Here is a 24,607-nt window from a genome sequence, read left to right as displayed (position 1 = left end):
CAACATTGCAAGACCCCATCTCTACAAAAAATTTTAAAATTAGCCAGACATGGTGGTGTGTGCTTGTGGACCTAGACTTGGAGGCTAAGGTAAGATAATTAATCAAGCCCAGGAGGTTGAGGTTGCAGTGAGCTGTGATCGTGCCACTGCACTCCCACCTGGGTGACAGAGCAAGACCCTATCTCAAAAATTTAACCTAATATAAAAGGCGATTTTCCCTTCTATCTTCATCTTTTGTACTTTGCATATTTTTCCTCTCTTGAAATTGTTGAGTAAAAGGCTTTCTTTGGCTTGAGAAGATCTCCATCTTTCCTCACACTTCCACCCCTCAAAAAAAGGACCCCAGGAAAGTAAGAACAAGATATCTTTTAGCTAAATGGTGTCAGTCCCCATCAGTTCAAAGCCTCAGGGCTCTTCAGCAAAGAGAAATTAGTGTTTTAAACTATCATATAACAAAAAGTTAGAAACCAACCAAATGCCCTTCAATGAAATATGGTAAGCGAGTTATAGTATGTGCACTTACTGGAACATCAATTACTATTAAAACCATGTTTATAATTATCATATAGTAACATAGAAAAATATTTTTTTGGCAAACCATCTGGCTGAAAAAAAAGCAGTATTTCCAAAATCAGTGCATACAATTAATTATGACTGTTGTTTGTTTTGGGGGATTTTGGGGTGGTATACTGGAATTATAATGAGTAAAACATTAATATCATCACAGTGTGAGTCACCAACACACCCCTGAAAAATCTAAAGAGGATTCTGGTTTCCCATTTTTGCAGGACTGACCCTTTTCTGATAGAACGACTGATAGGTCTACAGTAAGAAAGTAAATAATGGTCTATTTCCCAAGCCTAGGGAGTTTTGCTTTCAAAAGTTGTGGTGCCAGATGCAGAACAATGTGTTTAGTCCCATAGCTTTTGCCTACCCGGGGATTATGAATATATATGGCTAAATTATTAAAAAGCAGTAGAAGGATAAAAATTGAATTAAAATGGTTTTCTATAGATGGAAGGTAGAAGAGAGAATAAAAGTCAGGTTGAAGACAGAATAAGAGTCATACTTCTCTGAATGCATCTTGTTTTATACACTTGACTTTGAACCATAAGGTTAGTGTTACATATGCTTAAAAACAGCAACCACTAGGTAGAAAGCAAAATAAAACTAATAAGCCCATAAGCTTATCGGTGCATTGAGCTAACTATGCATCGAGTTGGTGGTTTAATTACACTAAGGGGAATTAATTAAAGTGATTTTAAAACTCTGCGATTTAACTGTACATCTCTAGTAGAATTTATCTTAAGAACAAAAGAAACTGTAGTTAAATCTTAAGTTGTTTTTAGTTATAGTATTAATAACATCACTATTATTCTTATAAAACTATATGTATCTATATATTATAGTATACTTCTAATATACTATTACATGTGTATTTGCATTAGTATATTTTATATATATCAGTATACTATTACATATAGAGAGGATATATTATTTCATATATAGAGAGAAATATGTACATACATATGCTTTTATATATATATATATATATGTCATTATACTGAGGATATTTGGAACCAAAATTTTCAGCATAAGAGAAAATAAATACAAATATAATATAACATAAATTAAGTAAAACCATGTAATATTAACTTTGAATTGAAAATAACAGTATAAACCTGTGATATCAGTTCTTTTCGTAAACAGTTTTCTAGATTTGACTAATGATAAGGCCAAGTAGCTCTGAGCATCTACAGCAGTGGTCCCCAACCTTTTTGGCACTCGGGACTGGTTTCATAAAAGACTATTTTTCCACAGATCGAGGGGGTTAGGGATGGTTTCGGGGTGATTCAAATGCATTACATTTATTGTGCATTTTATTTCTATTATATTATAATATTTTATAAAACAATTATACAACTCACCATAATGTAGAATCAGTGGGAGCCCTGAACTTGTTTTCCTGCAACTAGATGGTCCCATCTGGGGGTGATGGGAGACAGTGACAGATCGTCAGGCATTAGATTCTCATAAGGAGCAAACAACCTGGATCACCGGCATGTGCAGTTACAATAGGGTTCAGGCTCCTAGGAGAATATAATGCCACTACTGATCTGACAGGAGGCGGAGCTCAGGCAGTAATATGAGCAATGGGGATTGGCTGCAAATACAGATGAAGCTTCGCTTACTCACCTGCTGTTCACCTCCTGCTGTGCAGCCCGGTTCTCAACAGGCCGCGGACTGGTACTGGTCCATGGCCCGGGAGTTGGAGTCCCCTGATCTACAGGACTTAGAGTATGGTCTCTAAATACCATTTCCTACTAAAAGAAACAAGGGCTTTTTTGGAGTAAACACTGATTTGATATTTGGGACAGTAAATATACAAGATGAGTCTAAAACATTTTGTTACATCAGAAAACAATGAAGTTTCTAGGTTAATGTCAAAAGAGTCTGTAGCCAATCTGAAGGGGCTCTCATTGGCTAAAGATGGGGCAATTTGAAAAAGAATAACTTCTGCAAAGAACTGAAATATCACTAATATATGAAACCGTGACTTCCTACTAATGCACATACATTCATACACAAACACTTTTTCATCCTTGTAGGACGCTAGAAAACCAGTTATTATTCTGCAAATGGATGCATTAGGAGAAAGAATTAGACATTTCTTCTGTCTTTCTTTCATAAATTGTACCTCAAGATAATCAAATAGAGGAAAGTTTTTTTTTATATAAGAATTCTGGCAAAAAATGAAAACTGAATGACAGAATTCGATTATGACTATGTTGTAACCCCCCCTCATGAAGTAATGAATCTAAGCCATAATCACCAATGTAGGTAAAAAGCTGATGGGGAATTGGATACAAGAAGGATGGAGTGCTCAACACCTCAACTCAGCAACCAACCTTAACATCACAGGAGGGAGACAACAGACATTGGCTTCCCCGTATGGTACAATAGAAAGTCACACTATTGCTGAAGCGTTCGTGGCCATAAAATCAAATTCTCGGCCATAAATATGACCAAGTCTCAAGACCTAACTACCAGTTTATGGAAAATACAGAAAAAAAAAAACCACATGTGAATGACCACAGGAACACATTTGCCAAATTCTGTAGGACAAACAATCTAGTTCTCTCAACATTACAAAGAAGGAAGTAAAGGAAAAGGGGAGGGAACTGACAGATTAAAAGAGACCTAAGACACATTTCTCAATTTGAATAAACCATTTGTTAAAATAAAATTATGAGACAATTAGGTAAAACTGAAACACTGACTAAATAGCTGATGATATTAAAGAATTCTTATTAATGTTTTTAGGTGTGATAATGGTATTGCAGTTATTTTTTAAGTCTTTATCTTCTTGGAAGCATGCACTGACATATTTATGGATTAAATAAAATGTCTGAGATTTGTTTCAAAATATTCCTGTTGGTGCTAGGGTGGGGGTGGTAGATTCATGGCTCCCCAGATATGTCATGTTCTAATCCCGGGAACCTATGAATTTTATCTTACATGCCAAAGAGTATTTTGCAGATGTGAGTAAGTTAAAGATCTTGAGATGGAGATGATCCTGGATTATCTGGTGGATCTGATATAATCACAAGGTTCTTATAAGAGGGAAGCAGAAGAGTGAGAATCAGTGTCAGAGGAGACGGTGATGCAATGAAGAAGCAGAGACTGGAGTGAGGCACTTTGAAGATGAAGGAAGGGGCCACAAGCCAAGGAGTGCAGGTGGCCACTAGGAGATGAAAAAGGCAAGCAAATGGATTCTCCCCTGGAGCCTTCAGAAAGAACCAGCCCTGTGGACACCTTGACTTTATCCAGTGGACTTGATTATGGATTTCTGGTTTCCACAACTGGAAGAGAATAGCTTTGTGTTGTTTCAAGCCATGAAGTTTGTGACAATTTGTTACAGCAGCAAAAGAAAACTAATAAGGTAGGAAAGCAGGTGGGAGGATAGCTGAAACTAGTTTGGCCACGTATTGAAATTTGTTGAATTTATAAGGTGCATACATGGGGCTAATTATAATTTCTCTAGTTTTGTTTATGTTTGGAAATTTCCACAGTAATCATTTTTTTAAGTCTTGCTAAAGGAACTCCTGTTGGACCTTTGGCAAGGTGCTGAATCTCTCTGAGTCCCAGTTGCCTTACATATTCTTGTTAATAATAGCGCTCACCCCTCATTGGGTTGTTAGGAGGCATACAGCACATAATCCCTTTAAAGTATATAGCAAATTATCCGATGCACAGACATCTTGATGAAGGTTAGTTATTGATACTATCACTGCCTGTCATTTTCAGACATTTCCAACAAACATTTGAAAAATGTCTGAATCAGTCTCTCTACCATGATCATTGCAATCCTCTAAAATGTATTTGTGCCATAAGTATTAAATATTCCATTTTTAAAAGCACTTGTTTCTGTTTGATTGTTTTGATGGTTTCCCCAGAGAGTGAACAACTTTAGCGTCAAAGGTATGGAGTTAAGCCCAATACGGGGGTTATAAAAGAAAGCTCTATCCCAGGAAAGTAAGTGGCTGGCCTCTCAGCTTCCAAAGATTCCATAGTCTTTTTCCCCAGGATGAGTGTCTGTGCTCCTTGTTTGTTCTTCAACATGCAACTAAGAATCAGAACTCTTATTATCCTATGTAAACTGGAAAGAGATCTTCCTTTTTCTGTCCCAAAGTGACATCATCCTCTGAAGCAGCCACAAGAAAGGTCACCCCGGCTTTTTCAGGAACACATTAGCGGTGACTGTTCTGTGTCCCATTCCTTCACAGAAGCACTGCATTTTCTGCTCAGTGGTGGCAACAGGATCCCTAGCGGGGCTTAAAGCGAGATTCACGGCTGACACCCAGAGGCTATGAAATAATCAGCATTTTCAAAAACATCCCTTTTCCTGTATACTGTTCTCAAGTTAACGTTAGGCCCTGGAGTCATGCTGGAGCTGGAGATGGGATTCATAGACCCATTAATGAACACTTTGCACCAAAATAGTTAGGTCCCTTGCTCCTGGCATCTGTCCTGGTGAGAAAGGGAAGCACAGTTGCCAGCTGCCTGGCCTCACCTCCTGCCTCAGAAGTCAGAGGACTTAGGAAGAAAGTGCAGTGAGCCATGTAAATGCTTCATAAGTAAACTAATGAGCATAGGCTAAAATATTTCATTTTCTATTTGAATAAATGTATGTGGTACAAGGGCAATTTTGTTACATGCATAGATTTCCTAGTGGTTAAGTCAGGGCTCTAGGGTACCCATCATCCAAATTATGTACATTGTACCCATAAGTAATTTTTCATCATCCACCCGCTCTCACTCTCTCACCTTTCCAAATCTCCATCGTCTATCATTCCTCTCTCTACGTCCATGTGAACACATTTTTTAACACCCACTTAGGAGTGAGAACACACGATATTTGATGTTCTGTGTCTGGCTTGTTTCACTTCAGATAATGACTTCCAATTCTATCCATGTTGCTGCAAATGACAAGATCTCATTCTTTCATTCTTTTTATGCATTTGTATTTTATGCATTTTATGTATTTCATTGTGTATATATGCCAAATTCTCTTTATCCAATCACCCACTGATTCCATATCTTTGCTGTTGGAAATAGTGCTGTGATAAACATACAAGTGCAGGCTTTTGATACATTGATTTCTTTTCCTTTGGGTAGATTTCCAGTAGTGGGATTGCTGGATCAAATGGAGGTTCTATTTTTAGTTCTCCGAGAAATCCCCATACTGTTTTCCACAGAGGTTGTACTAATTTAAATTTCCACCGGCAGTGTATAAGGGTCTTCTTTTCTCCACATCTTCATCAAAATCTGTTATTTTTTGTCTTTTAGATAATAGCCATTCTGACTGGGGTACAATGATATCTCATTGTGCTTTTAATGTGCATTTCTCTGACGATTAGTAAGTTGAGCACTTTTTCATATACCTGTTGTCCATGTGTATGTCTTCTTTTGCAAAATGTCTTCTCATATTAAAACATTTCTTTGTTTTTGTTGTTGTTGTTGTTGTTGTTTTGTTGTCTTTTGAAATTGAGTCTCTCTCTGTTGCTAGGCCTGGAGTGCAGTGGTGCGATCTCAGCTCACTGCAACCTTGCCTCCCGGGTTCAAGCAATCCTCCTGTCTCAGCCTCCCGAGTAGCTGGGACTACAGGCATGTGCCACCACACCCAGCTAATTTTTTGTATTTTTAGTGGAGACGGGGTTTCACCATGTTAGCCAGGATGGTCTTGTTCTCTTGACCTCGTGATCTGCCAGCCTCGGCCTCCCAAAGTGCTGGGATTACAGGTGTGAGCCACCACACCCGGCCTAAAATATTTCTTAAATTCCTCCATAGGATTTTGAATTTCTTGAAGAAAATTACTATATAGATTGGTATTATTGATTCCTTTTATTATAATACTAAGCTAGACTTAAAGGAACTGGCATAAAAAGCACTGGTTAGCAAATCGTAAAGTTGACAAAATTAAGTGTGGGTATAAGAATTTAAATTCATGCTTCCACCCTTCTGCTAATTATCTCCAGGTTTTTCTAGGGATTCTTATTACGGAAGTTAAGAAAACGGAAGCATCCACTAAAGTGCAGATAAACCAACTTTCTCTCTTAAAATCTATGTGAAAAGATCTGCTTATGAGGTGGCTGATGAAACCACATCTCTTGCCAGATTTTTACTAGGCTTATTTTCACATTTTTTGAGGACCTGCACATAGGCTTGCATTTATTTTCCTGACTTAAGAAAAAAAGACCAGTAAAATGGTCCAATTAAGAAATAATGTTAATTTTTAAAGGTTGTTGGGTTTATTTTAAATGATATCATATTTCGGCATATTTGTTATTGTTGTTGTTTTCAGTCAAGCTCAAACTCTGAGGTGATGCTGAGCTAAACATCCAGGGAGAGACTCACACCTCCCACTCTTGAGACCACGGGAAGGCCAGCCCCGCACCTGCACATGCTGCCCTCCCCATTCTAGTCCCAGACACCCCAATCATGGTTCTCTCCTGCTGCTTTGACTCACTTGACCCTGTTTAGTGTGTGAGCTTTGGAGATGGTGACTTGAGGAGTATGGCTGCAAGAAACACCATGTTGCAAACATAAACATATACCTCTTTAAGAAACAAAAAAATCCCCATCAACTCAGAACCACAGAAACAGCCACAGCTCTTCAGAGAAAGATGACATTAGTTTGGAGTGGGTGTGAGGAGGGTACTCCGTATCATAACTTGCCTGCCAATGCTTAAACAGCTGGCTTTTCTAGCTTTTCTATTTTGAGCCCTGAAAATAGAGTACTATCTAGATGGTCTCCTTGCTATTATTATTAATACGACTATTTATTTAAAAAGGATGTCCCACTCCCAATTAGAATTTTACAATCTTTGTTTGTAAATTAAAAAAAATGCTAGCTCCACTGTTTGGGGCATGGGGAGGGAAACTATAGGCCTAGGAAAAATGCATGTGATCACACAGTGAATACAGATCTGAATGCAGGACTGCCACGGACAAGACAAAACAACTGACGCTTCGGTGGGTTGTTGATGATGTTTATCAACCGCATTGTAGAAGATGCTTGTTCTTATGTTTTGAAACCAGATCAACAGCATCCATGATCCAAGTGATGTGGTCGATTTGAAGGACATGGGAAAAGCCTTCCCTGCCTGAAGTTACTCTTGGACCAGCAAGCCCTGTCCCTCAACTTGCTGCTTCGAGACCTTTGCATGAGGTTGTAGCCATCTTCTAAATGTGTATTTATTCTTCCTTTAAAGAACAAGACATTGGCGGCCGGGTGCGGTGGCTCACGCCTATAATCCCAGCACTGTGGGAGGCCGAGGCAGGCTGATCACGAGGTGAGTTCGAGACCAGCCTGGCCAATATGGTGAAACCCCATCTCTACTTAAAAATACAAAAATTAGCCAGGCGTGGTGGCGCACGCCTGTAGTCCCAGCTACTCAGGAGTCTGAGGCAGGAGAATTGCTTGAACCCAGGAGGCAGAGGTTGCGGTGAGCTGAGATTACACCACTGCACTCCAGCCTGGGTAACGAGTGAGACTCCATCTCAAAAAAAAAAAAGAACAAGACATTGGCATACTAGTATACTAGTCCAACAATTCCCAAAATTACAATTGACTGGAATCCATCAAATGAGGCGATGGGGTCAGGTTGTAGAGGAAAGAGGAGACGCAGCCCAATATTACGGGTTTCACATAGGGCCCATGTACCCTATAGGTACCATATGGTCACCACTCTCAGTAACAGCTTATTTGCTTTTTCCTAAACCTTATAACCAGTTTCATTTGTTTCTTACTCTTGAGTTCAGGTAGTGCTAGTTCATCATAGACTGGCATAGCAACAGGCTAAGACATCAATTGCCATTTTCTTTATCTGCCTCTAAAATCCTATGTCGTGAGGTCTAGTGGCTGTGATTAACAGTTAGAGTTGGAGATTTATGCATGGAATCTGAAGCCAAATGAGCAGTCAATTTGTTTTCAGGAGTCTGTCTCTTGAGATTTGTATCTCTGGATATTGTCCCACTGAATTCTTCTTAGAGAAGAATCCTTCTTCCTAGGTAGACTAACATAGCTGGAGATGAGAAGCCAAGCTCTCATCATCGCAGCTGCTATATAATGCCCTAAACACTCACCACCTGCGAAACAAAGATGGGGCCATATTCATTCCGAAATCATACAGTTACACTTGACTAAACTCTTCCAGTTGAAAGGCTTCATAGTCACTTACAGATCTAAGGAACCAGAAGAAACATACTCCAGGTGAGCCCCTGCCCCTCTGGCAGGCAGAAGGGCAAGACATCTTACAGAAGCACATCTGTCCTTCATGCTCCGATAAGCCACACAAATGAGCACACTTATGCCAAAGCAACCCTCTAGAACAATTTCCATTTGGTAACTACTAGAGTTGACAAATGCCATCAACAAAACAAAAGTAAATTCTACTGAGCAGCAATAAATCAAGAAAATTCTAGAGACAGAGAGTCAATTAAAAGAGACAGGCTTCAGTTCATTTGCAAAGTGAGATCGGGCAGCGTCATTACCACTCTGCACCAGTGGAACGCATCCATCGCAAAACCACAGCTGATAACCAGCATGTTCATTATTTTCCCATTTACAGAATAATAAAGGAAATAACTCAGTCAAATGACTTCGTGTAATTGTCACAAGTCATCCTGTTGGTGATTCTCTTCTTTTTCTTAGTCCACTAAATCATTGTATGATTTCTACTGGGGAATTTTTTTCTTAAAGAAGCACAACTGAAAGTCCCTGCTTTTGTGATGAATGGGAGCTACAGAATTATCTTCTGAGGCTTAGCATACAATACGATCACATAAAATTCTCTCAGCTCGAGAAACTTCATCTTTACATCAGCAGCAACAGAAGGAAAAAAAAATGTTTTCCGCCTGAGGCAGTTGTGATAAGGGATTTAGAACCCGTCCTGGTGTCAGCATCCAGATATAATGGGATACAGCCCAGCACCTAAAGTGTCTGCAGCTCGCTCCCTTGTAACTAATGTTCTCACAGCTGTTGTATGACTCAGGGTGGCTGGAGGGGAAGGGGAAGAGGGAAAAAGGAGCAAAATGAATCATAGAAAATGTTGCATGTAATATTTTGTCTAACCTACATTTGCCACAGCTGCTGCAGAACTGTCAGTAAAGTGAGATAAGGACATTGAGCAAGTCTCAAAAATGACTGCATGCTAGAACTGAGCATCTGAGAAATTCCATGAGGGGTTTTACTTTTATTAATCATGTGTCTGAAGCTAACAGGTTCATACCATGTTAGCAAATTAAACTATCATACAATCTTGACGACGCTTCCTCGAATCATTAAAAAGTCTTCTCATTTAATTAATGACAAATTTGTTATCTACCTACTGGGGTTTCCATTGATACAGCAATTAATTTTTCTTTAAGATTTCCTAACTCCTAGCCAAATGCATCAAAAACACTCAAGCTATAATGGTTTATCTTGAGTTTATAAAAATCATCTAAGATTGAACATTCACCATTAATTAATTAAATTGTCTTTTTAAAACTGTAACAGGTGCCGTGAAATGTGCACACTGTGAAGCACATTGCATATCTGGGGATAATGGGTGCACAGGCTCATAGAGCACCATGGACATAACCTACACAAGACACTGCCTTCCTTAGCTCAGTCTCTTCCTTAGCTCAGGCCACGTAAAAATCACACCTGAATGTCTTTCTGCCAACTTAAAGAAAGAGGAACCCTCTTTTCTCAGTCACTGGGCACCTTGCCAAGTCTCAGACCTTCTTAAATATTGGTTGATTTCTCAATTGATCTCAGTGGGCAGAGTGATCTTATCATTGCTTTACAGCAGAGAAACTTTGGGTTGAATTGCGCAAACCACAGTGGAACCTGTTTAATGAACCCTTTTCTTTTAAGTGATAACCAATCTCCTGTCTATTTTCTATTCTATTAGTGAAAGTCATGGTCATCTTTTTCTTCAGGCTATCTTTCAAAAACACCACCGCATTTGATTAAGTGTCGAATTATCAATGGCAAAGAAAATGATGACAGGAAACTAAGACCCCACGGATTCCATCCTTTTAGTGCTACCCAGATTCTTCCCATGCTGCTAAGTCCTGGGAAGAGGGCCCTCACCAGACAAGCCCACAGGGCTTCACTTCTAATCTTCCGTCTTCTTCTTTTCTGTCCATGCCATTCTCTAGGGCAATATTTTTGCTTTCTCCAAGGAAAACACCAGAAAGAAAGAAACAAGTCATCATCATCACTGGCCATCAGAGAAATGCAAATCAAAACCACAATGAGATACCATCTCACACCAGTTAGAATGGCGATCATTAAAAAGTCAGGAAACAACAGGTGTTGGAGAGGATATGGAGAAATAGGAACACTTTTACACTGTTGGTGGGACTGTAAACTAGTTCAACCATTGTGGAAGACAGTGTGGCAATTCCTCAGGGATCTAGAACTAGAAATACCATTTGACCCAGCCATCTCATTACTGGGTATATACCCAAAGGATTATAAATCTTGCTGCTATAAAGACACATGCACACGTATGTTTATTGCAGCACTATTCACAATAGCAAAGACTTGGAACCAACCCAAATGTCCATCAATGGTAGACTGGATTAAGAAAATATGGCACATATACACTATGGAATACTATGCAGCCATAAAAAAGGATGAGCTCATGTCCTTCGTAGGGACATGGATGAAGCTGGAAACCATCATTCTCAGCAAACTATCGCAAAGACGAAAAACCAAACACGGTATGTTCTCACTCATGGGTGGGAATTGAACAATGAGAACACTTGGACACATGAAGGGGAACATCACACACCGGGGCCTGTCATGGGGTGGGGGGAGTGGGGAGGGATAGCATTAGGAGATATACCTAATGTAAATGACGAGTTAATGGGTGCAGCACACCAACATGGCACTGGTATACATATGTACCAAATCTGCAAGTTGTGCACACGTACCCTACAACTTAAAGTATAATAAAAAAAAAAAAAAAGAAAGAAAGAAACAAGTATATTGGAGTATCTTCACCCCAAAATGCTGTCTCTGAGGTCAAGACGATTTTCTTTTGAGCTCCACTGAGGGTCAAGAGGAGGGGCCTTGGAGCTCCCCAAATCTCAGAAGCGATGGGAAATCCCCCCCAGCACCTGAGCTCTGGAGCCTGGGAACTCTGAGCTCTGTCAATCTCAAAAACGCCAGAACAAGCCAGATCCGTTCTGAGAGCAGCAGTGTGCTCTAGGATCCCTGCCACTTGATTGTAGGAACCACTGAAGGCTCTAAATCTTCTGTCACAGCCATTAGCAAGAACTCAATTACCTCATTTCTTTTTCTTCCCACCCTCTGCAGGAGGTGCTAACAGCTGGCCAAAGGGCAGACAGCAAAAAAACAAAACAAAAAAAAAAAAACGCTGAGTGTTTGGATAATCAGGAGGTTTGGCAGATCCTTAATGGAGGGTATTAGCTACAAGCAAACATCTCTCTGCTCCCCACAATTTCACCAGGAAGATAAGGTATTCTCTTCTGTTTTTATAAAATAAAACTTATTTTTTAATGTAGAGTTTCTTGGTTTCATAATTTCCATGGTGCCATAATTCCTACTAGTACATACTAGTGATCATTGATTAATCCCTTATTATATATAAGAAATAGTTTTTATCTTATTCTACTGTTGTCCCATTGTTATGACAGAAAATCAAGTCTTTAAGAGCTACATTAACCTGGTAAAGGCCCACAGCTCAGAAATGGCCACCCTTGAATCTAGACTATCTGATTCCAGAGCTGGTACTTGATAATAACAATCCTCAGGAGAGGGGTTACTCATGAGGCCCCTTCATGAGCCCCTCCCTAGATGAAGCTTCCAGATAGACCACAGGGAGTTGGCGGTGGACAACACTGCTGCCAACCTCAGGGGTCTTCACTACATAGGGAAACAGAAACAGGTTTGTGTGTGTGTGTGTGAGGACTTTTTGTTTTTGTTTTTGCTTTAAAAGTGATGCCTCAAGAGGAAGGACACCTTTTATATTAATTACTGTGACTGGTACGTCTGCTCAGGGTACCGAGAAGGGAAGAGTTGCCTCCGCCTCACATGTTGTGGTCCAGATGTGAAGAGGCCAGTTCCAATTCGGGGTTGGTGGCTTCTTTTCTTGTTTTGAAGGAAAGACTTTCCTAACACAGGGAGCTGGAATTCTAGAAGATGGAACTCTGCTTTCTCTCTCCGAAGAACTGCATGCAGATTTTTTGAATTGATCTGAGTACTCTGGAAACTAAATTCCATCACAAGTGAACATTTCCTGGGAAAGTTATTTCTGAGTTAAAATTCATTACATGGGCCCTTATACAATGGAAAGTATTATAATGACCAATAGGCCAATGCAGAAAAGTTAATTATAAATTATATCATTTACATTTTACATTGTAAAGTGTTACTTAGCTTTATATACATATCAGTTAATACTTAATTGAGTGTCTAGAATAGTGAACTACTATGGTGTTGAGTCTAATCCCCATCAAAGTGTTACTAATGTTTTTCCTACCTTTGTTTTCCTTCCTTTTTTACTCTTTTTAATTCATGCCATTTTGTTATATTTTATGCATTTTTTCTCTGTGTATGTTTAGCTTATGCATTATTATTTTAAGCATACTTAAGATTTTTCTGATGAGATAAGGTAAAAGTTAAATGCAAAAATCAATGATTATCAAATTAATGATTTCATTTAACTTTGTAGAATTAAGCACTTTATATTTTCTTACAGTTTGCATTTCAAACTGATAAGGTAATGTAAATCATTGTTTCTCTTGTAAAATTGGTCAAAATAGTCAAATAGCTTCAAAGTTCAAAAGTGTATAAATCCGACAATGAATATTTTATGGAGACTGCTATGGTTTAATATTAGAACATAAGTAAATGAATATTTTTTCAACACTCTCTAATTTAAACTGTGTGCACTCATCAGTAAGAAAATTATGAAACTCCAATATTTGTTTCACAAATGGTATACATGTATTACTACATACATATAAAACATTTTTGAAGATAAAATATAAATGGATGAAATTGAAGCATAAAATAGAAATTATAATATGTTCTTCCCAAACTCCAGTAAACTGTTTTGTGTGCACCTGTTTTGGAAACAATTGCTCCAATTTTTGACCCCGGTTCCCATCTTCATTAGATTGAGAGCAGTTGGCAGTTGACAGTCTTTTTTGGCCATGACATACAGGCTCTGGGAGCCTTGGGTGAGGGAACAGACCTTGGTCTTTCAGGTGCTGCTCACCCTGCTGGCCACCTCTGGACATTCATTAGCAGGGTGAGTTCACCTGGCTATCATTCCACATCAGGCTGTCCTATTGAAATTTTAATAATTAAAAAGTAAACATCAGTTTTTAAAAAGAGAACTGGATCATCTTTGTAAAAATACATCAATCTCTAAATTTCAAAGCAAATTTCAGATAAGACCATTGAGTTCTTGATAGCTCCTTCTAAAGCTAAGAAGGGCCTCCAAGGAGGTATCCAACTACTTTCTTCTATGTTCAAAACAGAGTTAAAAGATTTTTTGTTTGTCTTTTCTGATGATAAAAGTGTGATGCACACTGGAAACAAACACTTGAGGAACACACTAGAGGACAAGGACAAAAACATCACCTATAATCCACTAAGTGCTCAAGAGTTTGTGGTAAAGGTTCACTAGAGGACAAGGACACAAGCATCACTTATAATCTACCAAGTGCTCAAGAGTTCGTGGTAAAGGTTTTATGTTGAACTTCAGAAAAAAAAAGTAGAGTTAGAATGAAGAGATTCTAGAAAGAAAAGAAATGTTCACATTAGTCACGCATACAAGAGATTCTATCAGTTAAATGGAACCACTACACCCATCCTCAGGGGGACGGCTTGGCCCACTTGGTCCAGAGACATGAGTTTGCCATCAGGCAATAATGAATTTCTCCTGTACAATGGTTAGAGATATAAGATCCATTTCAACAGGAACCCATCTATAAAGTAAGGCCTTCTGAATATTTCATTTGACCCTTTAAAAAAGATAACAGATAATATGTAATAATTGAGAAAATAAAAACTAAAGCAAGGTTTGGCCATAAGAGAAAACAAGCTAGGAGAAAATCACACTTAACTACTCACCTCTGGAAACAATAACCCTGAAGGAGTGAGAGTAAGTGGGTCAAGCTCTTTAAGAGTCGTTTTTTTCTATTCTATTATATACCACTAAGATTTGATGGCAAGACAAATGGATTTGGGCACTGTATCTTCTCAGGTTGCCTTGACTTTCTGAATGTAATAGTTGAGAATATAGTGTCAAGATAATCAAGTTGCAAATACATTTCCAAGGAGGAACAAGATAAAATTGTGATTTATCCATTCATTCTTGCATTAAATACAATTTGTCTGTTGACTACATGCCAAACAGCATGCCAACCACTTAGAATACAAGGAAAGTAAGGCATGGAAACCTTAGAATACCACTTGGAATATAAGAAAAGTAAAGGCTCCATCTACAAGGAGCTCACAGTCTAATAGAATTAGACAGACTGAGTGAATGCAACACATTCGTGTACGTGGCTACCACTATCGGTACCATCCAGGAAATAGCAGGAGGCCAGAAAGGCTTTATAGAGACGGACAATTGTGCTGAGTCTTAAGGGTGAGTGTCAGCACAGGGGCTAGGTCGGGGAGGGCTCTGCAAAGGTGCTACTGTGGAGCGCAGCTCATGTAGGGAAATGGGCTAGAATGGAGCATCAGTCACCTGGTGCAGATGAGGATTACAGAGATGAGGTTGAACCAGTAGCCTGGAACCACCTCACGAAGAGCCCAAGGGGCAGAGAGGAGGAGGACATAACAAGGACTGTGGAATTTATGCTGGATGCGAAAGGAGCCTAACAGGATGGTAATAAAGTCATTCTGGCTGTGGGAGAAGAGCAGACTAAACTGTTGTGAGCCAGGAGGGAAGAGAGGCCGTTAGGAGATTATTTAATGGGCCAAGTTGCAGGTAGTAGTGATGGGAATGCAGAGGAAAGCCTCTATGGAATGACCAGGTAACTGACTGCAGTCACCCTCCTGGATATTTGGCTATGGATAAGGAGAAGGAGGGATATTCCTAAAACAGGTGGAAATTGGAAAAAAAATCCACAAATGGAATCTCTCCTTTGTAGAAGGAGGAACAGGAATACATGCATCTAACTTATAACTCAGATGGTTACAAGGCAAATCCTTATTTAAACATACACTAAAAGTCCTCATGTAATATTTGTCCACTTTTTGCTTTGAGTTATGCAAGATGTGCTTTTGAACCACTGCCAGCATCAGATACTTCCTAACTTTCTAACTCACTTGATATACTTGATAGAGAATAGATCTTGAGTCCACCTGAGTTTGCCACAATATCTGGGTCTTCAGGTCTCTGTATACTTTGAAAGAGTAACAAAGATAGTGCTATCATTTGAATTTGTCCCCAAAATGGTGACTAGCCAGATTTAGGTTTCTTAGCTCTGATCTTTAAGTATATGCTCTCCAGCATTCTAATGGAAAAGGAGCAATCCATTCTGTTCTCAGCTGCTTCCTCTCTAAAATCCTGTAAGACCAAGAAACGCTAAACAGTGGGAACAGGTGAAGATTTTCATCTTCTTTAATGGATAACTTGAGATGTTAATCAAGCAGTCACTAAGATGCACCACTGTGTCAGGTGTTAAAACTGTTTTCCTATTGTAAAATGTTGATCCTCTTGGAAAGGAACTGTGAAGGTGACGGATTATCAGTGGAGCCCACAGAGTGTCTGAAAACAACCATAACTACTGGGCTCTGTCACAGAGATCCTGATGGTCACCAGGCTTTTGCAGCATCCACTCTGGCCTCCTGTTCTGAAGTGGGAATAGAATTGCCTACTGCCAGAGGGGTTGCAGACTCCTAGCTGCTTTTTCTCCTCCCTGTTCCATTGTTTACACCATACCAGTTCACACAAATCTGACCCAGGCCTCATAATAGCTTGAAATAGCAGGAAAAGAGCCCTCCAGAAGCAGGCTACAGGAGGGGCCAGCTACTATCATGGTCATTTGAGACTGTGGCAGGATCCTAGGTAGCTAAGGTATGTGAGTCAAGAGGCCAGGGGCAAGGTGGCTTTGCAACGTCAGCATGGATGGAGAGGCAGAGAAAGAGGCTGGAGATGACAAAAGATGAGCCTAGGATGTTTACAAATTATTTGCATTAATTCACATATTTATTCAATCATTCATTCAATACATGTTTATTGGGAACCCCTGTACCATCCAGCACTGGCAAATCCCTGAGAATACAGTCCTGAACAAGGCAGACTTAATCTTATTAAGGGAGGAGACCACCTCTCATATTGTCTTATGCCCAATTTCTGCCACCAAAAAAAGAAGAAGTAAAAACTAAAAGGCAGAAACGAAATCCACAAGCAGACAGCCCGGTGCCACACCCTGGGCCTGGCAGTTAAAGATCGACCCCTGACCTAATCGGTTATGTTATCTATAGATTTCAGACATTGTATAGAAAAGCACTGTGAAAATCCCTGTCCTGTTCTGTTCCATTCTAATTACCAGTGCATGCAGCCCCCAGTCACTTACCCTCTGCTTGCTCACATCGATCATGACCCTCTCACACAGACCCCCTTAAAGTTGTGAGCCCTTAAAAGGGACAGGAATTGCTCACTCAGGGAGCTCAGTTGTTGGAGACGTGAGTCTTGCCGAAGCTCCTAGCCGAATAAAGCTTTTCCTTCTTTAACTCAGCGTCTGAGGGGTTTTGTCTGCGGCTTGTCCTGCTACATTATAATACCTGTCAAGGAGCACTTGGAAAGTGAGAATAAATCATTGCAAGCACATTACTCAGTCTTGGTTAGTCAGGGAAGGTTGCACAGAGGAGAAATCTAAACTTTGAAGGCTGAATGGGAAGGCCTGGTGAGGGTGAGGGGTGGGCTGGGAGAGGCCCACCAGGGCACATGCAGAGGGGTGGGGGAGCAAACTATGCCTGTGTGTCAAGGGCAAGGAGACTAGCCACAGCATCTGACCCTTCTGAAGATGACTTCAAATCCCTAAATATTGGGTTAACTATATGAAATTGTCATTTTTCTAGGTCAAAAATGGTGAAATATCAGCAATTTCACATGATTCAATCGAATATTTCTCTGGATGATACTCCTTAACCATGTCCCCTTCTAAATTAGTTTCTTTCCAGAAAAAAAAAAATGCAATGGCATTGGTAAGCATAAGGGAACAAGTATCAGCTACAATAGGGTGATGATGGGGTAGTGATGGGTGATAATCAAGTACATGCAGAGGCCACATGGAAGAATGCCATGAACCATGGTAAGACATTTAGGCTTTATCCTTAGGACATCGGGCAGCCTTGTGCAATGACCAGATTGGTATTTTAAGATGCTTATTTAAAACCACCTGGAGAAGGTGGTAAGAGGGCAACAGTGGAACAGCAAAGCAGGAAAAGTTGCTATTATGATCAGAAGAGGGGCCCACAATGTCAGTGTGATAAAGGTAGGCAGGCTTGTGAGATACTAAAGAGGCAAGACTGACAAGACTGGGAACTGAGTAAGAAAGGAGGCGGGTGAGCCAGCATGAGCCCATGGTGCCCGCCCACCCAGGCAGCCAGGTGGGTGGTGGGCCGTGCATTGGGCTGGATGAACAGGAGGAGGAGCTGACACGGAGGGAGAGAGGATGAGTTCCAGGCACGACTGTTGAAATTATGTATATAGGTTTTCATCTACAATTCCTGGCTCATAACTCCCACACCCACTGTTATTTCTCCCCTAGGCAGTTCATAAAAACTAAAAATATACCCTAATCTCCCCCTGCCTTTCTGTCTTGGAGCTGACCATAAAGAAATTCTCAGCTTTTATACCGGCACCTCGATGTTTTTGTTACTGTAGCCTTACAGTTTAGCCCGAAGTTGGGTAACGTGTTGCCTCCAGCTTTGTTCTTTTTGCTCAGGATTGTTTTGGATATTCAGGCTCTTTTATGGTTCCATCAGCCTTGGGAAAGAATATATGCCCACATCCTCAAAAGCAATTGCAACAAAAACACAAATTGACAAGTGGGACCTAATCAAACTAAAGCGTTTCTGCACAGAAAAAGAAACTATCAACAGAGTAAACAGACAACAGAATGGGAGAAACTATTCCCAAACTATGCATCTAACAAAGGTCTAATATCCAGAATCCATAAGGAACTTAAATAATTTGACAAAGAAAAAACAAATAACTCTATTAAAAAGTGGGCAAAAGATATGAACAGGTACTTCTCAAAAGAAGACATACAAGCAGCCAACAGAAATACAAAAAAAGTTTAACATCATTAATCGTCAGAGAAATGTAAATCAAAACCATAATGAGATACCATCTCACATTAGTCAGAATGGCTATTATTAAAAAGCCAAAAAACAACAGATGCTGGAGAGGTTGTGAAGAAAAGGGAACACTTATACATTGTTGGTGGTAATGTAAATTAGTTCAGTCACTGTAGAAGCAGTTGGCAGATTTCTCAAAGAACTTAAAACAGAACTGCCATTCAACCCAGCAATCCCATTACTGGGTATATATCCGAAAGAGAATAAACCATTCTACCAAAAAGACACATGCTCTCGTATGTTCATCACAGCACTATTCACAATAGCAAAGACATGGAACCAACCTAGATGCCCACCAATGGTGAAATGGATAAAGAAAACATGGTACATTTATACCACAGAGTACTATGCAGTCATATAAAGAATAAAATCATGTCCTTTGCAGAAACATGGATGTAGCTGGAGGCCATTATTCTAAGCAAATTAATGCAGGAACAAAAAACCAAACACTGCATGTTCTCACTTGCAAGGGGGAGCTTTAGCTGGGTACTCATGGATATAGAGTACACTGGGTACTCATGGATATAAAGATGGGAACAATAGATACTGGAGACTGACAGAGGAGGAAGGGAAGCAAGGGTTGAAAACTAATTCCAGGGGTACTGTGCTCACTACTTGAGTGACAGGATCAATCATACCCCAAACCTCAGCATCACACGATACATCCATATAACAAACCTATACATATACCCCCTGAATCTAAAATAAAAGTTGAACTTATAAAAAAGAAAGAAGGAAAGAAATTCGCTGACCTACCTTATCTGACTGTAGGTCATAGACTCTCATTTTGGAAGGAGTCCTGTCCCATACCTGAAGGAAGAAACGCTGCACAGAGAAGCTGGGGAATCTGAACACATAGGCCCTGTCGGGTTTTCCCACTCAGTCTATTTGTGGTAGGTCACAGTTTCTGTCCAATCACATTGCTACATGGTTGTCCATACTTCAATCACACCTATCCAGTGATGTCCCCATAAAAGGCCCAAGAGGAGAGGGTACAGAGAGCTTCCGGATAGCTGAATATGTGGAGGTTCCTTGAAGATGGTGTGCCCAAGGAGGGCATGAAAGCTTGGTGCCCCTTTCCCATACCTCACCCTATGCATCTCTTCATCTGTATCCTATGTAACCTCCTTTATAATAAACCAGTAAATATAAGTGTTTTTCTGAATTTCATGAACCAGTCTAACAAATTAATCAAACCCAAGGAGGGGATCATGGGAATCCCAATTTCTAGTTGGTTGGTCAGAAGCCCAAGCAAAACAACCTGGGTTTGCCATTGGCATTGTAAGTGGGGCAGTCTTGTGGGACTGAGCCCTCAACCTGTGGCATCTGATGCTGTCTCCAGGTAGCTGGTGTCGGAAATGAGTTAGAGGACACCCAGCTGGTATCTGCAGCAGAACTGATTGCTTACTTTTTGGTGGGGAGAAACCCTCACGTATTTCATCACAGAAGCCTTCTGTGTTGATTATTGCATTGTGTGAGAACAGAGGAAAAGCAGTTTGTGTTTTTCCACTCATAAGTGTCCAATCAGTTCTAATGATATAAAGAAGGAGGTGGCCGGGCGCGATGGTGCACACCTGAAATCCCAGCACTTTGGGAGGCCAAGGCGGGTGGATCACCGGCGGTCAGGAGTTTGCGACCAGCCTGACTAACATGGTGAAACTCCATCTCCACTAAATATAAAAAAATGAGCCGGGCATGGTGGCGCTGCCTGTAATCCAAGCTACTTGGGAAGCTGAGACAGGAGAATCGCTAGTACCTGGGAGGCAGAGGTTGCAGTGAGCTAAGATAGCGCCATTGCACTCCAGCATGGGCAATGAGCGAAACTTCATCTCAAAATAAACAAATAAATAAGAAGGTAAAGGAAACTAATGCGTGCCTACTACCAACCACATGAATGCTTTACATATGGTATTTAAATTCACACACCAGCTGGGGAGGTAGGTACCCTTCCTCCAGTTATATAGCTAAAAAAACAAAACAAAACAAACTAAACAGAAAGTGAGCACTTACCTAAGGTTAGGCAGTTTTTATGTGGGAGAGCTGCAATTTAATGGGTGTCTCTTTACCAATACCCACACGCTTATGGCTACAACTGGCTGCCTGATAACCTAATGTAACTTATGGTGTGTGCTGTGCTGATGGCTAAAACAATGGCAGCTGCAGTTGAGATCAAGAAGGATGTGCCAGAAATCTGCCCCGAACACATGGGAGAGGAGGAAGGCCAGACTCAGAGCGGATCATCTGACCCAGGTGCAAGCTCTCCTCATCCTGATCACCTCTGCTAACCACCTGTGTCATAGATTCTTCCCAAGTCTAGGAGCATGGGAAGCAGGGAAAGATCAATCAGGAGGTTATAGGACTGCTTTCCAAGGATGAGAATAAATCCTGTAGTGCCTTGCTTACCCTGAAGAGTAGGGCTCTGCAAGGCAGGCCCTCTCAACATCTCTTAAGGGAAAAGCAGCATTTTAGCTCACGACAGCGTCCTAGCAGACAAAGGCTTAAGGCATAGCCTATCTAAAGAGCTACTTAACAAATTCCAAAATAGTAGCAAAATGGTCTCCATAAAACTAAATGACTTCCAGGGAAGAAAGCGCATATTCCACTCTAGTACTTGTTGCCTTAATTAGGAACAGATTCTGATGACTGGGATTTATTTTCCTAAGCACACATCCACAAAAGCCAGAAACATCTTGTCATGCTGCAGCATCCCTGACATTTCTCAAAGATGAATTCCTAATTGGGTTTTAAAAAAAGCAACCAGAAATTTTCATGCTGGTTTTGATTCAGGATTCAAAACAGAACCTAAGACGTGCATTTCTATATTATTCCAAACCATGTATAAACCGCCTTAAAATCCTTAAGACCCCCTTCAAACACTAAAGTTTAAAAAAGGGAAAAGCAGACTAAGGATGAATTCTGAATTTAATACAGTAAAGAAGATTCTTCTCTTTCTTATGGAACATGAAAACTATCCTGTGATCTCTCCAAGACACTTTTAAACATCTTAATCTACTTACTTTTTAAAAGACAAGATGAGGGCTGGCACCTGCTTTTTCACTTATGGGGTTCAAAAGGCTTTTTTGTGTCTCCCTTTGTTAATTTATTAGAGAAATTGGCCAGCCTTTTTCATTGATTTAACTAAATTCTGTTATAATAAAGAATCTAGATGTGCTACGGAGTCTGAAATACAGAAATTATTATCCTTACCTGCACAGTTTATTCTTAAGTGTTTCCATGTACTTCATAGTATTTTCCTTCACACTTGTTTCTGGGGGAAAAAAAGGAAATCCAAAGTGAATGCAACTGCAGTCACAATTGAATAAAAACCATTCAACTAAAAGCTCAAAGCCAAAGGATTGAGGTCAAGCCACTAGTAATCGTAACATTCTATGTTTGGAAAACACTCAAATCCACTGGAGTGGCTGCCTGAAATCATGAGTTGGGGAGGATTCCGGGGCTCTGAGTGTCTCTGCAGGAGAAAGTCAGAGGCTGGAGCAACAGCGCTGAGCCGGCCTTGCTGTAGTCTTTAAAAAGCAGCTCACTGATAGTCTATCATTGGACGACATGTGCTCTATCTCTTACCTTTCCCAACTGATAGCCATTGGCTCGGTTGTCCAATACAGGGAAAGAGAACCTGACAGTGTAATGATTCCCATCCTACAGATGAACCAGAAGAGCCACACTAGGGGTAGAGGAGGATTGTGGACCCTTTCATTGAGAAATAAACATAAACATGGGATTCTGCCAGTAACTAGAAATCAATTGCTCAACCTCCAATGAGTGATGAGATCAGCTACTCTTTGAGATAAACTCGGCACTTCCTAATTACCAAATGTTGAAGGAATGAACGATTGCTATGGTTCAGCAGATCAAAGAGGCACTTTACAGATAAAAGAGATTTGATATACTTTGAACAAGTTCTTCCCTTTTGCTCATCCGAGGAGTGAAGGTGCCTTCCTCTCAAGATAATAACTAACAGACGTGCACACCAAGTGCCTGGAAGAACACCTGCAGCCAAGCGGTTTCTAGCAAATGGTGGCTGGAATTATCAATGGTGCTGCCATGTCTATTATTAGTATTATTATTGTTATTGTGGGTTTTATCATTGTTTTTATTCCAACCTTTATTCTGAAGGGTTATTTATGCTGAAGGGCTCATATACTCTAAAGTTGGGGAATGTGGAAACACAGAAGCCAGGCTGCCCAGATTCATGCTACTGGAGTGTCTGGGGATTCTTAGACTTCTATTTCAGTCAACTATGTGTAAGGTGAGGGACTGTGGAACTGGAAAAAGTACCCTGCCATTCCTCATAAAGAAACTAAATATTTAGATGGAAATTAAAACAATTAAACATTCTGGTTCATTAGTCCATAAAAGATAAAAAGAGACATTTACACAATGAAAACAACTGTTTAAGTTGGTATCTTTTTTTATTGACTTATGCTGGTCTAACACACAAACTTAGTTGTGCTAGCTGGAGCAATTATTGCAAATTCCAAATGCCCGAACCAGAAACGCCCTCTCTGTTTCACATCCCATACATATTTATGTGCCACACACTGTTCTAGGCATGTGAGATAGCTCAGCGGACAGAAGAGGTAAAGATTCCTGCTTCTGTAGTGCTTCCATTCTGGCAGCAAGGGATGCTAAAGAATAAACATAAAAATTCCATAAAACATTAGAAGGTGGTAATGACAATAAGGATTTAAGGGGGAAAAAAAAAAGACAGCAAGCGAAAAGGGGCTGTAGAGTGGTCAGGGAAGGCATCACTGGGGAAATGACACTGCATAAAAGTTTGCCGAGGGAGGGAAGAGGGCGTCAACAGGCATCTTGCGAATGGAGTAGGCAGTCTGAAGGCCCCAGGGCAGAAGCACATCTGCATGCTCTAGCAAGTGTGGCTGGAGCCAAATGTTCCATAGGGAGAAAAGATGAAGGCAGAGAAACAACCCAGGTCCAATCAAGCGGGCCACTGTGGTAGACTATAGTCTCAAAATGGCCACAGCAATATTTCTGGTACCACATACTCTTCCAGAACCTTGCCGCTCCCTATCAAGAGGTAAAGACTATTTCCCTCTTCTTGAATGTGGACAGGCTGTGACTGCTCCAACCCACTGAGTATGATGGAAGGGATTCTATAACTCTTCTGAGGCTAGAGTCCAGTTTCTGCGTGGCTCTCTGTCCTGGGAACCCAGCCACCATTTTGTGAGGAAGCCCAAGCCACATGGAGAGGCCCTGTGTAGGTGTTTAAGCTGAAAACCTGGGTGATGGTCTTAGAATACATCCAGCACCAACCTCCAGATACCTGAGTGAATGAGCTTTCAGGTGGTTACTGCCTTTGAGTCTGAGGGACCCAGACATCACAGGATGGAGACAAGTCCCCCCCACTATACCCTGTCTGAATTCCTGACTCACAGAATTTTGCACATAATTAATGGTGATGTTAAGTCATTAAGTTTGGGGATGTTTTGTTGCACAGCTGTAGTAACTAGAAAGCCACTATCAGGATTTTGAGTGTTCTGAGTGGAACGGAAAAACACTGTAGAAGAAAAAAATGAGATTGACCTACAGCAACTATGTTGAGAATACACCATAAGGGAGGATGGGGTGGAAGCAGAAAGACATGGAGGAGGTTAGTGCAATCATCCAGGAAAAGATGATGGAGATGTGGAGGAGGAAAAGTAGAATATTTTTTCT

General features: G+C 40.5%; 1 protein-coding gene across 4 annotated transcripts in view; it reads right to left on the bottom strand.

Annotated features, from left to right (window-relative positions):
• DISC1 (DISC1 scaffold protein) overlaps positions 1–24,607 on the bottom strand; it is a 415,293-nt gene that overhangs the window by 60,170 nt on the left and 330,516 nt on the right. For 3 of the 4 annotated variants that reach the window (XM_055373011.2, XM_019031872.4, XR_008674555.2), the window contains one exon: positions 22,121–22,181. In XM_055373011.2, the coding sequence (XP_055228986.2) occupies positions 22,121–22,181 (61 nt within the window). Of the gene's footprint in view, positions 1–2,197; positions 2,325–22,120; positions 22,182–24,607 lie in introns of those variants that run through there. The other variant, XM_063707816.1, reaches the window with a different exon arrangement.

This window comes from Gorilla gorilla, chromosome 1 (assembly GCF_029281585.2).
Source record: "Gorilla gorilla gorilla isolate KB3781 chromosome 1, NHGRI_mGorGor1-v2.1_pri, whole genome shotgun sequence".
In the NCBI taxonomy this organism is placed as follows: Eukaryota; Metazoa; Chordata; class Mammalia; order Primates; family Hominidae; genus Gorilla; species Gorilla gorilla.
This window is presented reverse-complemented; position numbering and strand designations above follow the sequence as displayed.